The 15190-nt window shown below is 43.7% G+C and overlaps 2 protein-coding genes across 4 annotated transcripts; both read right to left on the bottom strand.

Moving 5' to 3' along the window:
• Positions 1-1000: 1000 nt before the first annotated feature.
• Positions 1001-10354, bottom strand: LOC116224383 (alpha-2-macroglobulin-like). The gene is given in 27 exon segments (XM_031583830.2): positions 1001-1199; positions 1301-1406; positions 1526-1594; positions 1677-1767; positions 2003-2136; positions 2232-2388; positions 2390-2445; positions 2553-2743; positions 2836-2986; positions 3163-3237; positions 3353-3509; positions 3765-3840; positions 4331-4507; positions 4619-4702; positions 4848-4899; positions 6421-6542; positions 6658-6784; positions 7109-7334; positions 7435-7567; positions 7920-8007; positions 8104-8250; positions 8484-8633; positions 8753-8965; positions 9052-9288; positions 9440-9607; positions 9971-10079; positions 10237-10354. Coding segments are annotated over 26 exon segments (3240 nt in total). The 5' UTR covers positions 9983-10079; positions 10237-10354; the 3' UTR covers positions 1001-1158.
• Positions 10355-12331: 1977 nt separating this feature from the next.
• Positions 12332-14766, bottom strand: LOC116224385 (pregnancy zone protein). Of its 3 annotated transcripts, none has more exons than XM_031583840.2 (5): positions 14643-14766; positions 13406-13537; positions 12992-13172; positions 12615-12774; positions 12332-12453 (listed from the first exon to the last, which is right to left on the bottom strand). In XM_031583840.2, exons 2-5 carry the CDS (start codon positions 13486-13488, stop codon positions 12347-12349), a joined length of 531 nt encoding a protein of 176 aa, XP_031439700.1. In that variant the 5' UTR covers positions 13489-13537; positions 14643-14766; the 3' UTR covers positions 12332-12346. The 3 variants fall into 3 exon arrangements, with proteins under 3 accessions (XP_031439700.1, XP_031439698.1, XP_031439699.1); XM_031583838.2 differs by having other exon boundaries at positions 13406-13562; positions 14643-14765; XM_031583839.1 differs by having other exon boundaries at positions 13406-13562; positions 14566-14658.
• Between the last annotated feature and the right edge of the window lie 424 nt (positions 14767-15190).

Genomic DNA, 15190 nt, shown 5'->3' with positions numbered 1-15190 from the left:
CTAAGCTGTTCAACAAAACTTGAATTCTCTCTCCCCACCTCATCCACTAACATTTTTGTATGTATCATGTATATACCATGTTATGTTTGTATGTATTTTATACATTTAAGACATGTATACGTGTATGAATTTATCTACCATGTTTCTGATTGAATCCTCTTCTCCCTCCCCTTCTGCCACAAGCCCTCCCTTTTTTATCTCTACCTCTATACCCAGCCAGCTCCAAGCAGATGGGCCCCCCCTTATGAGCCGAGGTTCTGCTCAAGGTTTCTTCCTGTTAAGTGGGAGTTTCCCCTTGCCCCGGTCACCATTGTGGTTGGTCCAGGGGGGTTCAGGCCCTGAGGTTTGTAAAGCGCCTTGAGACAACTGTATTGTTTTGACGCTATATAAATAAAATTGATTTGAAAAGACAATGCCAGGTTGGATTCTCTAGCCCTTCCACTTGCAATTCACCGCATGTTTCATTGGAAGCCAAATATTCCTGGCCATCTTCTACACACAGAGAGCTTTTTATCTCTTCTTTTGGCGTGACCCTAGTTTAGCTTCCCCTCAGCAGCATTAATGTACATGCAAGCCTACTGTAAAGCAAAGCTTGTGATTTGTTATTGAAAAGCTTTCACAGTAAAAATATAATGTACAACAAGCAAAATGGATAAATAATGATGTGAAATGTTTCATTGAAGTATGTTTCACATTTGTTTTGTATTGTTATAGAGATGTTCACATCTCAAGTCATTTAATTCTGAGGAAGCCTGGCTTTCATTATTATTATTACCAATTCTATTTAATAAATACCATAGAAAGTTATGCAACTTAGGGAACATGAAGGCATGAATAAAGTTTTGAACTTTCAGAAATAAAGATGTTTTAGGAGCAATTCCCCTTATCCAGTAATAAGTAGATTTGAAAGTAACATTTACTGTAATACAAGCCCTGGTAATTCTAACAGTAAAATAATAACTCACTAATAAATATGTTAAAAAAAGAAATACTCAACATATAATTTGTCATCATATAATTGACATTTATTCACAGTTTTTTTTTAAAGAAATGTAATTTACATTTGAAGCCCTATTTCTTTAGCTGTCTGTTGAGATGAAATAACAAAAAAAAGTTCACACATACACACACATAGATTCAATACATTGGGACACCTTCTCATGCACAAGGGGAGGAGTACTCTGCCTCAGCTTGGTCACCTGATTGAGAGAGGGAGGGAGAGAGTTCATGGTCAGGTAGATGCAAACCACACTATCTTCCATAGGTATTTACATGTAACTGGTTATTAGGGGAGTCTTACTGGTCTGGTAGTAGTCGTACACCTTGACCACTGCTGGCTTCAGGTTGTTCACTGGAAGATCCTGTCGGATGGTCAGGTGGTAGGAGACAGGTAAACCCTTCGGAACCTGATACAACACAAGTAGAAGCACATCAGATCAACGTAGAGCATGTGTAGAGCCAAGCGTGACATTTTAGGTAAACCTGTGAGGAAAGTGATTCTGAGTGCTAGTGGTTTATTTCTCACCTCTGACAGATACACAAGGATGTGGTCATCTTTCTTATCGACTCGGTCCACAAGTATGCTGCCCTCTAGCTGTTAAGACAGAACCTTCATCAGTACCATTTTGATAGATGATGATCCACTGACTAACACAGACTTAGGACGGACAACTTACCCTTTCAACAGAGGCAGAGTCCGGCGTGAAACCAGATAACATTTTCACATCTATTATAGCCATGTTGGTGCTCTCCTGTGGTCCATCATACCTGCACAAGCAAGGATGAATATTTGTCTCAATCAAGTCATCTTTAAATAGAACAGGCAGCATGTGAGAACTACACGGGTAACATGGAACACTCTGGTTAGGGCGTGGTTAGCCCAAGACATCAGTGCTATTGTTTCAGACAGACAATAGGCACTACATAAGCTTTCCTTCATTCTGCCTTTCCTGTGATTACTTTGCTTACTTGTAGGGATTGAACTCTACATGGGGTTACGTACAGGACTGTGATAATTAAATTCAGGGCCTGTCCATTGGCCTTGTTGCACTCTCCCTCAGTCAGAGGCTTGGCTTTAGTCTTAATGCTCAAGGTTGAGTGCTCAGTGGGAGTGGGGATGTTGTAGAAAAGAGCCACCTGTTACAGAAGAGGATTTAGACATTAATAAATAGCCTTAACAGAATATCCATCATTAACATTCAAGAACAAAGCAGAAGTGATTTCACACTGACCCCCACAGAAGCACATGCAGAGCCCTTGACTTCTACGCTGTACTTCCCAGGAACGTCCTGCAGCGCCCTCTCCTGGTAAAGTAATGTGTTGTGCTGGTTCACGTCAAACTGGTGTTTGTCCCCACCTGCTGACTGCACTGTCACTGTGCTGGATCCATGAGGTGAAGACATTGGTGGCGTACAGAGCCAGAGCCTGCAGTGCCACCACCGTGTCCTGAGAGAACACACACTCAACCCTCAGTGTGGACAAATACAGAAGCTGCACAAAAGCCCAGACACAGCAACACAAATAACACGTTTCAAAAGGTGTTTGTGGATCACCTGTGTGGAAGAGAAGCCTCCATATGGATTTTGCTGCTTTACCAGCCAGTTGACAATCCTGGCAGCATACCCCAAGTCAGCAGCAGTCAGTGTGGTTTTAGTGAGAACAGCTAACAGCACATAAGAGCTCGTCTCCACCGCCAGGGAATCAGCTCGCTCTGATGAGGACTGAGACCAGTGCAGGAGACTCCCTGAGAAGACATGAGCCACATGAGCTAAAGGCCGCAGGTTGAAGCGTTGGCTTATCTGCGTCTCTTCAGGCACACTGTAAAATGCTTCCTACCATCAGAGGTTGCTACACTGTCCAAGTGTTTGAGAAGCTGAGCTTGGATGTCCTCTTCTCCAGCAAGACTGAAGGTGTAGGCCAGTAGAGCAGTGGAGTAGGTGTTGGAGAGGTCACTGACCGAGGACTTTAGAAACATCAGTGTTTTTTCCTGGAAAAAAATAAGATTCTCATACAATTGTATCCTTAAAAGGCAACACTTCTCTTCTGTTATTCTCTGAATATGACTGTAAATTCAATAGTATGACACAACAGTAAACTGTCTGAATGAGACCTCTGATAGATTTGAGGTTTGTCTCAGTTAACCTGAGTGATGAGTTTCCTTACCGTAACAGGCATGCTCAGCTCAAGCATTGATGCAGTGATATAAGCAGTTATCGTTACATCATCGTTTACACCTCCCTAGAACACAGGGACAAAAGCCGATAAAAACATGGAAACATGACTCACATCCATCCCAAAACAGACAAAGCACTGTTACACTATGTTATCAACCAATGAATCACCACATGTGTACCTTCATTCTGTTGTGGAAAAGTTTTCCTTGCATATGAAAAACACCATCTGGTCTTAGTTTGCCCTCAAGCCAGGCCTTGGCAGATGAAATAATGTGTGGATCAATGTAGATGTAGGACTTTGCTTTACCAAAAGACCTCAACACAAATGCAGTCAGCCTGGAGGAAGAGAGAAAAGCAATATCGTCAATGGAGGCTTTTCCAGATTAAAATCCATTTCATACTACTAAAAAGATGAGCTATTTTACCGTTTTATCATTATCGTAGTACATTGTTTGTCCGACGTGTGTTCTTGTTACTTACTGTTTAAGTTTCACCGTTCTATTTTAAATGTAGCTAAATTATCCTCAGTGCTCAATCTTCATTGTGTTACATTTGCCATAGACTTGACTGCACATCTTGGGGTCAACTCACCATGTGTTTCCCTCCCCTCTGCCAAACGTGCTGTAGGCTCCATCACTGTGCTTGTAGTTCAGCTGCCTCTGGTATCCTGTAGTTTGTATTCATATCACAGGTGATCATGTTATTATCATGCACATTAAACTATGGCTATGGAAGTCAAAAGTGTGCCATTGTATGACACTGAAGGACCACCAGGTGGCGATGTGCATCACTGATGTACATCACAATAGTCCTGTATCTGTGTGAGAGCTGCATCAGAGTAACACAACATCCACCAGCAAAGACAACCCCACCCACACCTGTCCATGTGCCTGAACAAGGATCCCCATTGGTGCTGCAGTCAGTGACCACTTAACTGGTGGAATATTACAACCATGTCTACCAACACAAGCTCAGCAGTGAGGCCTATAAAGGACCACCAGTTCAGTTCAACCAGTAAGAATATGAGAAATTATGGGATGTACACAGTAGGTTTCATACCCTATCCACGTCACAAAGTTAAAAGCCGACTGGTCAAGTACCCAGCCAGAGCTATAGTCCAACAGCTATAGAATGTCGATAGCAAAATAACTGCTCACCATTTTTAAGAAAATTGGTGGCCTTCTCCCTGATGTCTGCAGTGAGCTGGCCAGTGTTCTGTAGGTACTGCAGAATGTAGATATTTGGGGAGAGGATGGCCATATTTTGCTCCCCACAACCATATGGCATCTTCAGGAGACTGCCAATGTTCTTCAGAGCACGACCCAGGACGTCTCCTACAGGAGGGATAGAGTGTTGGACACACATGTTTAAGGGCTCAGCAGTCAACTAGTTAATTTTCCTGTCCATTAACTACTGCATATGAAGCTGCATGTAATCGTTGGTACCCAGCACAGAAACGGAGGCTCTGGCTGATCCCTTCACGACAGCTGCTGGGAGTTTCAGATCCACCTCCTCCGTTAGAGCGCCCCCTGTGAGAATAATGTGACAATAGATTTGTTTTACTTTTAAGGAATTCATTTACATACAAATTGCATTGACTATGATGTAATGGGATGACACAGGTAAATGTAGACTAGACATATAATGGGAACATAGGACTAAGATCAAATTCACCCTTTGGACACAAGAGCCAATTGAAACTTTCAGTCTTCTCACTTCCTTCAGCCTAAAAAAAAAAAAAAAAAAATGGAGATATTAAAAAAAGACTTACAAAATCTGATACCAATGGCGAATGGTTATTTTCACTAAACACCTTGTGTGGAAACACTAACACTGTTTGTTGAACAGACAACATACTTTTTTTGAGAGCATGAGATAGTAGGGTATTACAAATCCTCTACAATGAATTAAAACAATAATATGTTTGGCATCACCGTTCTTTGATGTGTATATAGATGCTTAGTGTGTGGCTTTGGTTTTTCCATTTGATTTTTTGTGATCTAATCGTTTTGTTTGTTTTCTTTTTGTTTGTGATGTAATTGTACAGCACTTGGGGGGGTATTCGTCGTAGCTCGCTAAGCGGTTTAGCGAGCTAATTTTCAGGCTAAGATAAAAAAACGCCCCTCTTTTTGGTTCGTGGAAGCAACTTTTGATAAATCACCATAGTAACATATCGATTAGCACTAACCTGCTCCAGCGCAGGCTAACTTAAGTGTAGCTGGATAAGCTTGCCACACCCCCGGAAAAAGGAGGAATCCCATTGACCAAGGACTGATATTAGATAGTTAGTTTAGCGGAGGGAGAGAGTTCTTTGCGATTGCCAAGATCCATTATTCTTGTATGAGCGCTACCGATTCAGCCGACAAGGAATCATTAATTTACAAGACCCCTTCTCGAGTCATTTATTGCAAACACCACAGTCGAACATTGACTGTCTTGCGCTTTTTTGCGAGTGGTACATTTTTGTAGTGTCGGTGATGCGGAGAACAAAGCACTCATAATTATATGAGCGTTATTAGTACACCATAGCATGTCATTATTGTAGAAAATGATTAAGGTGGACTCATGATTAGAATAGAGAGAAATACAGACAATTTACTTCCACTGCTTCAATTTATTGCATTTGTTATTAATACATTTAGTCATTTAACAGACGCTTTTATTCAAAGCGACTTACAAGGAAATGTAAAACTACATCGAGGAAGGAGGTGAGGGGATTCGAAGTAGCAACCTTGCAGATTCAAACCGGTAGAGGAAACCTCTGTACCAGTTGACACTTGCCGTCAGGTATTCATACATAGATATCACCCTATAAACATCCCAACACACCTTGCTCTCACAGCGGTGGCGGTGTTGAATTTTGCCATGATTATGGTCTTGTATTCTTCATAAGCGTTCATGTTCATCTCCTGCTTGCCAGCGGAGAAAAAAAAATAGCCCCTTTCTTTGAGTTTAGAACCATTATACCGTTAGAAAATCATGGTTTTGGTGATCGACCTTTCCTGCCTTTTGAAGTAGGACGTGCACGCGCAAATGCGATAAGTTTAGCCTGGTTGAAATTAACCACATGATTTGGATGTGGATCAGCCGTTAACGAACCGATATTTGCTGTTCTCAATCAGCTCGCTAATCTTAACGGGCTAAAAGGCCAATTGATTAACTTAGCTTCAACCCTACGACGAACGGGCCCCAGGTCAGCGCGAGTTGTTTTTGAATGTGCTTTATAAATACATTTGACTTGACCTACCTTAACCAGCAGGGGGCGTGTTACTATGTCCATTCGACCTTTCTCTGGCACAGACACAACCTCATTGCCACACATTGCCTGGGACTGTGTGGCCTCTGCACTCATGGTAACATTCGTCAGTCCTGCCAGGTAATATTTACATCATGTTCAGCAATAACACCTTTACACTCATATCAGTCATAAATATATGCTTACTTCTGTTTCTTTCAGTGAGTCATGCGCTGTGTGTACACTCACCGAGCACAGAGGGCACTAGTGTCCATTTGAAGGTCTTCCTGCCATTTGCACACAGACAGGAGGAGTACTGGCCATCAGAGGAGGGGGTCAGAGTGAAGTCTGATGAAGGGGCTGGAGTCACTGTAACCTACCAGAGAGGGTTCATGTTTAACACACACTCAAAGCCACAGCGAGGGATCTGCTTACAACATAAACTAGCATTCAATCAGCTGTAGCTTTACCTTACAACATGTACTAGCATTCAATAAGCTTTAGCAAAGCTGACTGAATGCTAGAGTATGTTGTAAGCTAAAGCTTGACTCTTGGCAGCTAAAGCAAATTAAATGCTAAAGGTGCTAAGTCTACTGATAGTTATGAACAAGAATGCATTAAATTATCCAGGCAATTTTAGATGATCTGATTTCAGTGTAGCAAGATCCATTTTATTTTGGAATATGGTTCAGTGTAATACCATAATACACTTGGGCAGGTAGTTGAAAACCGTTGCCTTGAGCTCAAAGGTCTCTCCACGAATGATGGAGTATGGCAGGGAGAGCTCCAGGAAGAAGGGCTGGAAAACTGTGAGCTGAACTGGTGGGGCCAGACCAAAGCCCTGGGGGGACAGGCAGAAAGCCTCAGTCTCCCAGGTGGTGATGGTGTCAGGGACAGTGAGAGGGACTTGTGCTTCTCCAGACTCTCTGTGAAGAGACCACATGTTAGAACAATGGCTATGGGGTTGGAGACTAGAACTAGGAGCCCATGTATATGACAGAGACTGATTCATATGTGACCACTCACCCGACCTCTGCAAGGTCCCAGATCCATGTCTCTGGGAAGACTGTACGCACAGTCACACCAAAATCCTCAGGAGGAGGTCCACCTGGTTCAGCCATTTCACGGAAAGCAACCGCATAGGGAACTCCAGGATATGCTGGAAAGGAGAAAACTAATTCTCAAATCTGCATGGGCAGCAGATATGTTCTTCTTCAGTAGACAGCTGCCAGATTCCTCTAATCATGTCATGCTATGCTGCCTTCGTCTCACACATCCCTGAGCAATACACACGTCTTCAACACAGAGCCTACAGCCCATACCAGTAACCAGAGATCCTGTACCCAGTGACCAGATGCTTTAGATGTTCCTCCACACACACCCAGCACCTTGACCCGACACCCAGTGATAACAAAGCCAGAGAATGTGCCATTTCTCTCAGACATTAATTATTTAATAATTTAAAAATGTAATATTTGAATTTCACTTTCCTTGAGGGTGTTTGCTCTTACCGTATCCCTTGCGGTAGGTTTCCCCCTTATAGAGTAAGCAGTCAGGTGCCCGTAAAACCAGATTAGTTGCAGTCTTCAGTCCCAATCTCTAAAGCAGACACAGAAACAGATGAATCATCCTTTGAGTGCATGACTTGAATTGAGCTTCTGGCTTATTCTGTTTGTAAGGGCTTATTTTTCTTACCTTGAAAACAGCAAAGGCACCCGTGTCTGAGAGTTGGCCAGGGTAGTAGGGCATAGAAGATCGCCGAGGTCTCACTTTCAGACACTCCACTGGATCCTCAACATCATAACTCACAAACGAGTCCATCGGCGGTCGCATGTCAAAAACCTAGAGGAAAAGAAATGTCCAATCACACACATACGCATTTCAGGCTGTGACTCATAGTGAAGCGACCACAGAAGAAATCCAAGACTGTCCACACACACACACACACACACACACACACACACACACACACACACACACACACACACACAACACACACACACACACACACACACACACACACACTGTGTGAAATTTCTAATGTCACTGTTGATTTGGAGTGTTGCTATGGTAACCTTCTGGGCATCCAGGCGCTTCCCTGGTTCCAGGATTAAGACGCTCTGATCCACAGCACTGAGGCCACACAGAGAGCCAGGCTGAGCTGACAGCTGCAGGGAGCTCTTCTCTCCAGGAACCGCTTTAGGGGGAGAGAACTGCACCAACACCTGCATAGAAAGCACATGTGACAAACTATAATCAACAAGCATACAAGTGACTAAAAGAGGCCAAGAGCACCAGAGGAGAGAAAGAGAGAACTTCACACCATCACGCTGTGGTGCGGTACCTTGTTTCTGAAGCACTTCTCAGTTGAGAAGGTTCTGCTCTCAGCCAGGACCGTCTCACTGGGTAAGACACAGTAGGCCAGAACCTGCACTGAGGGGGCCATCCCAGGACTGACAGACAGCTTGAAGGACACCTCACCCATAATGACCGGTTGGGAACCCTTCAATGAAGCCTCAGTGAAGCCATGGTGAACAATCTCTCCTTTGGATAAAACCTGCAACACACAAGGAAACTCAGCATCGTCTTACCACAGCAGTTGCTTTAATGATTTTAGCTCCCCATAATCTTTGATCCACGTACCATATAAATGATATCCACAGAGTTTGTGTTGAATGTCTCCCCAGTGAAGGTGTACTTAATGCTGATGGGTGTGTCTTTGTCACACTGAAGAGGCTCATCTATAGCCTTTATGGTCACAGAGCTGGATGAAGCTGTGTATGAAGATGCAGGTATCAGTCTGGACACAGACTTTGATGCGGAGTCATAGTATGGGGTACGAAACGGCCTGTATGATTCGATGTCTGTATAGAGGCTGGCCTGGAGAGGAAGAGTGCAATTAGTGATGGGATGGAAAAAGCATATGATGCACTGGACCTTCCGCAGACTATCACGCCAACACAGCACAAGTGGTAACTAAAGTGTGTGTGTGTGTGTGTGTGTGAGATATATGCACACAAACTCAGCTTACGATGAGCTCAAAGTCTCCTGTGAAAGTAGTCGTGTTGAGAGAGAACTGGGCCACTCCATCAGAGTCTGTGGTCAGGTTCTGCAAGAGCTCTGCGCTCCACGTCGGACCTTTAAACAGATGGACGGTCCTGTCAGCGATGCCCGTGTCATTGTAGTGGGTTGCTTTGATCTGTAGAGAGAGGAAATACAAGAAGCCTAAATATTTAAGTATGACAACGTGCTGGTGACAGGACTGGCTCTGAAATGATCCTTCTACTTCTGAAATTAAGCGCCAATGAATTTTCTGCTGAAGAGATCACTGGCCGTTGCCATTGGTATCCAGAAATGTAGAACACCATACAGAACTGATTACATCTCCTTTTTCCTTTAAATACTACACCTCCTGTCTGAAAGTGTCTTAAGGTGCAGTCCTCAATTCTGGCAAAAGGTTGTTGAAAAGATCACCAGCCTCAGAATGGATAATCTAGGGTTATATATACACTATGCATATGTGGCAGATGTGTTTGCATCTGCAGAGATGACCTTCACCTACCTTGCCCTCCATAACTGCCCCGTCCTCAATCACATCTGGTGTATCAACAAATGTGAGTTTCCCAAGGGAGTAGTCCAACCGATGTCTTTGCTCTCTGATCGACTGATACCTGAAGAAAAAAAATACTCATGTAGAAACCTCCACCTTTATTTACATCCTCAGCAGTGAACCAGTATAACCTATGATCTCTCCACCTCTGGTGAACAATCACTCTGTGAAATGGCCCCCTTGTCAGTATAAACTACAACCTCTCCACCTTGGCTCACCTGTTCCCTCCTCAGCTACTGTGGCACTGAATCTCAACACATCCTTCAGTTTCCTGGTGAAGGCCGGTGGTATAAATGTTGCCATGTTGAAAACTTTAGAGGTACAACCAGACTCATCCATCTGCGGGAAACACAGGTTCAGATTCAATGCTTGCTACCAGTAAATCTCCACCTGGTTCAATTATAATTGATCATTCCATGAGACAAAACAACTTGAAGATTCCATGATCACAGCCTCAGTATGTCAGTCTGTAGTACCCTTTAAACCTTTAATCGTCATGACAACTTCACTGAAACATTCTACATGTCAAATGTCAAAAAAGTCAATAATTCTGATAGTGATAATTTAGTTTTGAAAAAAATTATAATAAAATAAATAATAATCCTTACTTCTCCCTGTTCCTTCAGACATATTACTGGTGTGGCACCATCATCATCATCTTCAAATTGGTTGACATCAGCATCTCGACACAATACCATTGAAGCCTTCCCTGGCACAGGCTGACCAAACGTATATCTGAAAACAGGGAAACTTTAAGGTGCTTTAAGGCCACAAGGACATATAGAAACATGTTAACGCTGACGGAGAGCATGACACATCACAACAAATGGGATGAGCTCAGAACAGAGTGACGCTGGAATTTAGACCTGCTTATAGTCCAGCCATCATATGTTAGCATGTGTTCTTCCTGGGAATCACCTGTCCCCGCGTCACTTACTTTGCACACACCTGCAGTCGGACCTCCATTGCACCTACGCTGACCTTCTCGGGAATGTTTGGAATCACCTCAAACTTGGGCAAAACTGAAAGGAGGAGGAGCCAAAGTCACAAACATACTGGTTCAGTCCATTAAGGTTTTAGGCTTAGGGCTAACCCCATCCCTTACGGCTTACCCAATCCTTAATCGTTAGAAATAGCCAACACCAAAAATAACATTTGGGGGAAAAACAAAAAAACACCTTTAAGCAGACTTGCAGCAGCAGCCACAAACGTACCATATTTCTTAACTTGAAACTCGTGTGAGAACGCGCTTTGTTCCCCAGTCACAGACAGCGTGTATTTGCCCTGGAGCGCCTCAGGGTTTAACACATGAGACAGCTGCACCATCTTACTCTGCGAGGTCACATTAAGCCACTGGCCAATGATGTTGTCACGGCTGTCCTGTGAACAGGGACACAAAAAAGATTACGTGATGATGCCACTAATTACTCATGTTGGTGAAAACAGAACTGTAAGCAGCGCTGATGGGGCCAAGCAGCCTGCCAGAAGATGCAAATAGACACACACACAAATGATATGCGTGTGTGTGTCTATTTGCATTTTCTGTAAAGATCAGCCATTTGGTACATGAATGAAGTAGCTAGCATAGCATCAGCCATTCAAATGAATTAAGTAGCTAGCATAGCATCAGCCATTCAAATGAATGGGGTGGTATATCCTCACTCTCGCCATGTGTGTGATATCTCATGAAAAATGAGTTTGCGTGCGTGCGTGTCCAACCAGTGTGCCAAAGGATTTTTCCTACACGGCTCTAGAGCTGCCATAGACAATGAAGAAAAGGTAGAAGATGAAGAAAAGGTAGAAAAGGTAGAAACACAAGAGGTGTCTATGCCGCCTTGCTGCTTGGACCCCAAAAAGTACCAATAAGAAAGCAAGCTCAAAATGGACATACCTGAAGCGACACCAGCTGTACTGTGAAAAAACAGAAATGTAATTAATGAAGTGCTTTGTTGTGTTGATTTATAAAAAATAAAACACAATAATATTATTTGCATTATTTCTACCAAACATTTTATCACAATAGAACACACACACACACACACACACACCCCCAAGGCTGCAACACAACACTGATGTGTTCAGAGATAAACCACTGGGCCTCTACCTAAATCAATTCTGGTGATAAGATCCAATAAACAGCTGTGCAAAGAGCTGCTTGAGTGATTGTCCCTCTCAGGCAATTACAATCTCCTTCTTCTTCTGATTGTTTCACTGCTATTTGGCACTCTTTCAACACTTCATCTATTTGCCAGATGTTCATTGTGTGAGAACCCCAATACAGGCCTTTTACCCAGCATGCCTTGCTTCACCACAGACAGTAAACCATCGTCACAAAAGTGAGAGTCCGGAGCTCCTGAAAGTCGAACGTTCAGCTAAACTCACCATCTGATGAAGAGGAATGAAATCCGTATCCATGGTAACCACTCTGAAGTGCACTGTAAGGGAGAACAGTTAGAATCCATCAGAACATTCACTGGGGGAACCTTCAGAACATTTACTGGGGGAACCATTTGTATTTTTATAGAGAAGAAGTCACTCTGCCACTCTATGTGTTGGAGTGCATCCACCTCACTAGCATCTATAGAAATGGGCGTACCGGTTTGGCCTGGGCTGTATATGGGCTTATCCGTCTGGATGAAGGTTATGGGAGCAGGTTCAGGGATGAACTTAACCAGACTCTCTGAAGTCCAGTGAGATGTTTGCCCTTTGATCTCCACTTTGATCTTCTGCACAGTGTCTTTATTTACCGAAGGGGCCTGTTAAAGAGCAGAGTACACACTAGCGTTAGCAACACCAGGTACAGTGACCACAGCACTGCACACAGGCAGAAGGTGGGCGGCACAATCAACTGCTCATTTCATAACATTTATTTCAAATGGGTCACACAGTAATCCAGTTTGAGCTGGACATCCCCCACTCTCCCCTACCGTCCCTAGCAGCAGGCTGCCAGTTCACTCTACGACTACTACTGACCTGGAACTGGAAACAGCGGTGAAAGTCCTTGTCTGATGTTTCCTGGTGAAGAGTCTTCTTCTCGTCTCCATTAATCAGATATATGGACATGAGCAGAGTCTCATTTGGACTCAGGAGGCTGGCACAGAGTTGGGCTTCTGACTCTGACCTCATCAGGGCAGGAAAGGTCACCAAGAAAGACCTAGAGAGAGAAGGAATGCATACAGACTTCCTTAATTGGTTTAAAATAGTTTTTCCCAAATCATTCAGAGTTTCTAAATAATTAAGGTCATGTTTTTGATCATTTTCATGAGTCATGCTTGTATAGAAAAAGTAGACACAGACATGTCTGTGTTGCATGTGGCATGTCTTTAGCATACACAAGACTAAATAACATGTGAGAGGACTGAGCCGTGTGCTGAAGGCTGTACTCACGGCTCGGGTGTTCCTGTGGAGGAGCAGAGAGAGTAGAGGCAGCTCAGCAGCCCCCCAGCAATCAGGATCCTGATGAGGGCCATTCTACTGAGCCTGAAGAGGAGAGGCACACACCAGTGCTGCTGCTCTGCACTAAACACACTTTTATTTCAACAGGCTGATGAAATCAACCCCACACACACACAGATACAGAGGAGAGGCTCACACACCAGTGCTGCAGCAGGGAATATTTCTCCATATTTCACATTTGACAACTCATCAAGTCAGTATGACCTACGACCTCTCCTGGCAAAGCTCTTGAGTTCACCAGAGTAAAGCAATCAGGCCGCCGCTGTTCTGCCACATCAAACCTACCTTGACCCGCCTCCAGTACTGATACATCAGTAAATACGAAATGGCACATAGCCTAGCTTTAACTAACAAGCCAATATAGCAACTAATGTGGGGTTTTAAAGGCCATGTACTCAGGCAAGAGATCCTGGTAAACTCACATGGCCTCCACTATCCCCATTGTAATAAAGCATGTGTGTGCGCGCTTTTGTTAAAACATTTTTTATCGAATGTCATGTAAGCAGATCCTGTTCAGTGTGTCGTCATAACTGTCGATGCTCTGTGTAGGATAAAGAGTAGGAGCAAAACCTTGCCTCGACATGGACCAGACCTACATTACAACACAAAGACACAGTATCGCAGACTTGTATGCATTAAACGGGAGTCTGCAGTGAAAACGTCGGCACACCTGGTAGTTGGTTGGTTTCGAGTTGGTAAAGACGAGTCACCCTTTTAGTTTATTTCGTAGTTTTAGTAGAATCTCTTAGTCTAGCCCACATCATATCAACATGTCCGCTGAGACGGAGTTGGTGGAGGCCCACGGCGGGCAGGCTACTTAACTGCGCAGTTTCAAAAAGCATGCAGGTGAATTCCTCTATATCGCCTCTACTCGCAGATGGACGCACCGATATTCCGAAAACATTCGCGCAGTCGTAACGGAAAGGAAATGGCTCGTTTGTGGCCTAAATAAATGTAAAAGTTTGCTGCCGAGACATTTACATATCGCGTGTTCAATCCATCTCAATTGTTTTATAAGACTACCTAGTTCTCCCAGTTGACCTTAAATATAGCCTACTGAACACAGCATAGCCTACTGAACAGTCGTTTACCTGCGCAGGCTCCAATATCACTATAGGAGGATGGCGTCTTATCGTGGCTCAGCTTAAAGTGGATCTTGTGTTCTCACCTGCAGAGGGTATGTGGTGAGAGACGGGAGAGCGTCAGCCAGCGATCTCTTCAGTGTTGAGTTGCTCCTGCGCTTTCGCTCCTGGCCTATGTAGACGAAATATAGGCGTGTTCACCAACGTTCATCCCTACGTGAAAACGTATTGGCTGTCTAATATCGAAGAAATGTGTTCCCTTCTCTTGAGATAGGAATAGGTCAGGAACGTGCGGGCAGGGGAGGCAGAGCAGAGCCTCACCTGTCATCATGAAAAGTAAAAAACAAATAACGATAAAATACAATACAATATATTTCTCTACTGATCTGTGCTATAAATGTAATTTCTGCATGATTCCAATCATTTCGAGGATTTCTATAATCAAAATCGCTGAATTTGCGCATGTCCTGTTCAAACAGACAGGAGACAGCGAGACGGTGAGTCAGCGAAAAACTGCCAGTGCCTCATCTCAGATTGCGCAATCCCTCACAAACTGGGTTGAGCGCATGCATAGAACCTATTAGTCTTGCTGATCTGACATAAAATCGCAGTGAAAAAACACAGAGTGGAGGCA

This window comes from Clupea harengus, chromosome 17, assembly GCF_900700415.2.
Source record: "Clupea harengus chromosome 17, Ch_v2.0.2, whole genome shotgun sequence".
NCBI classification, from domain to species: domain Eukaryota; kingdom Metazoa; phylum Chordata; class Actinopteri; order Clupeiformes; family Clupeidae; genus Clupea; species Clupea harengus.
The sequence above is the reverse complement of the archived record's forward strand: the minus strand, read 5'-3'. Positions and strand labels throughout refer to the sequence as shown.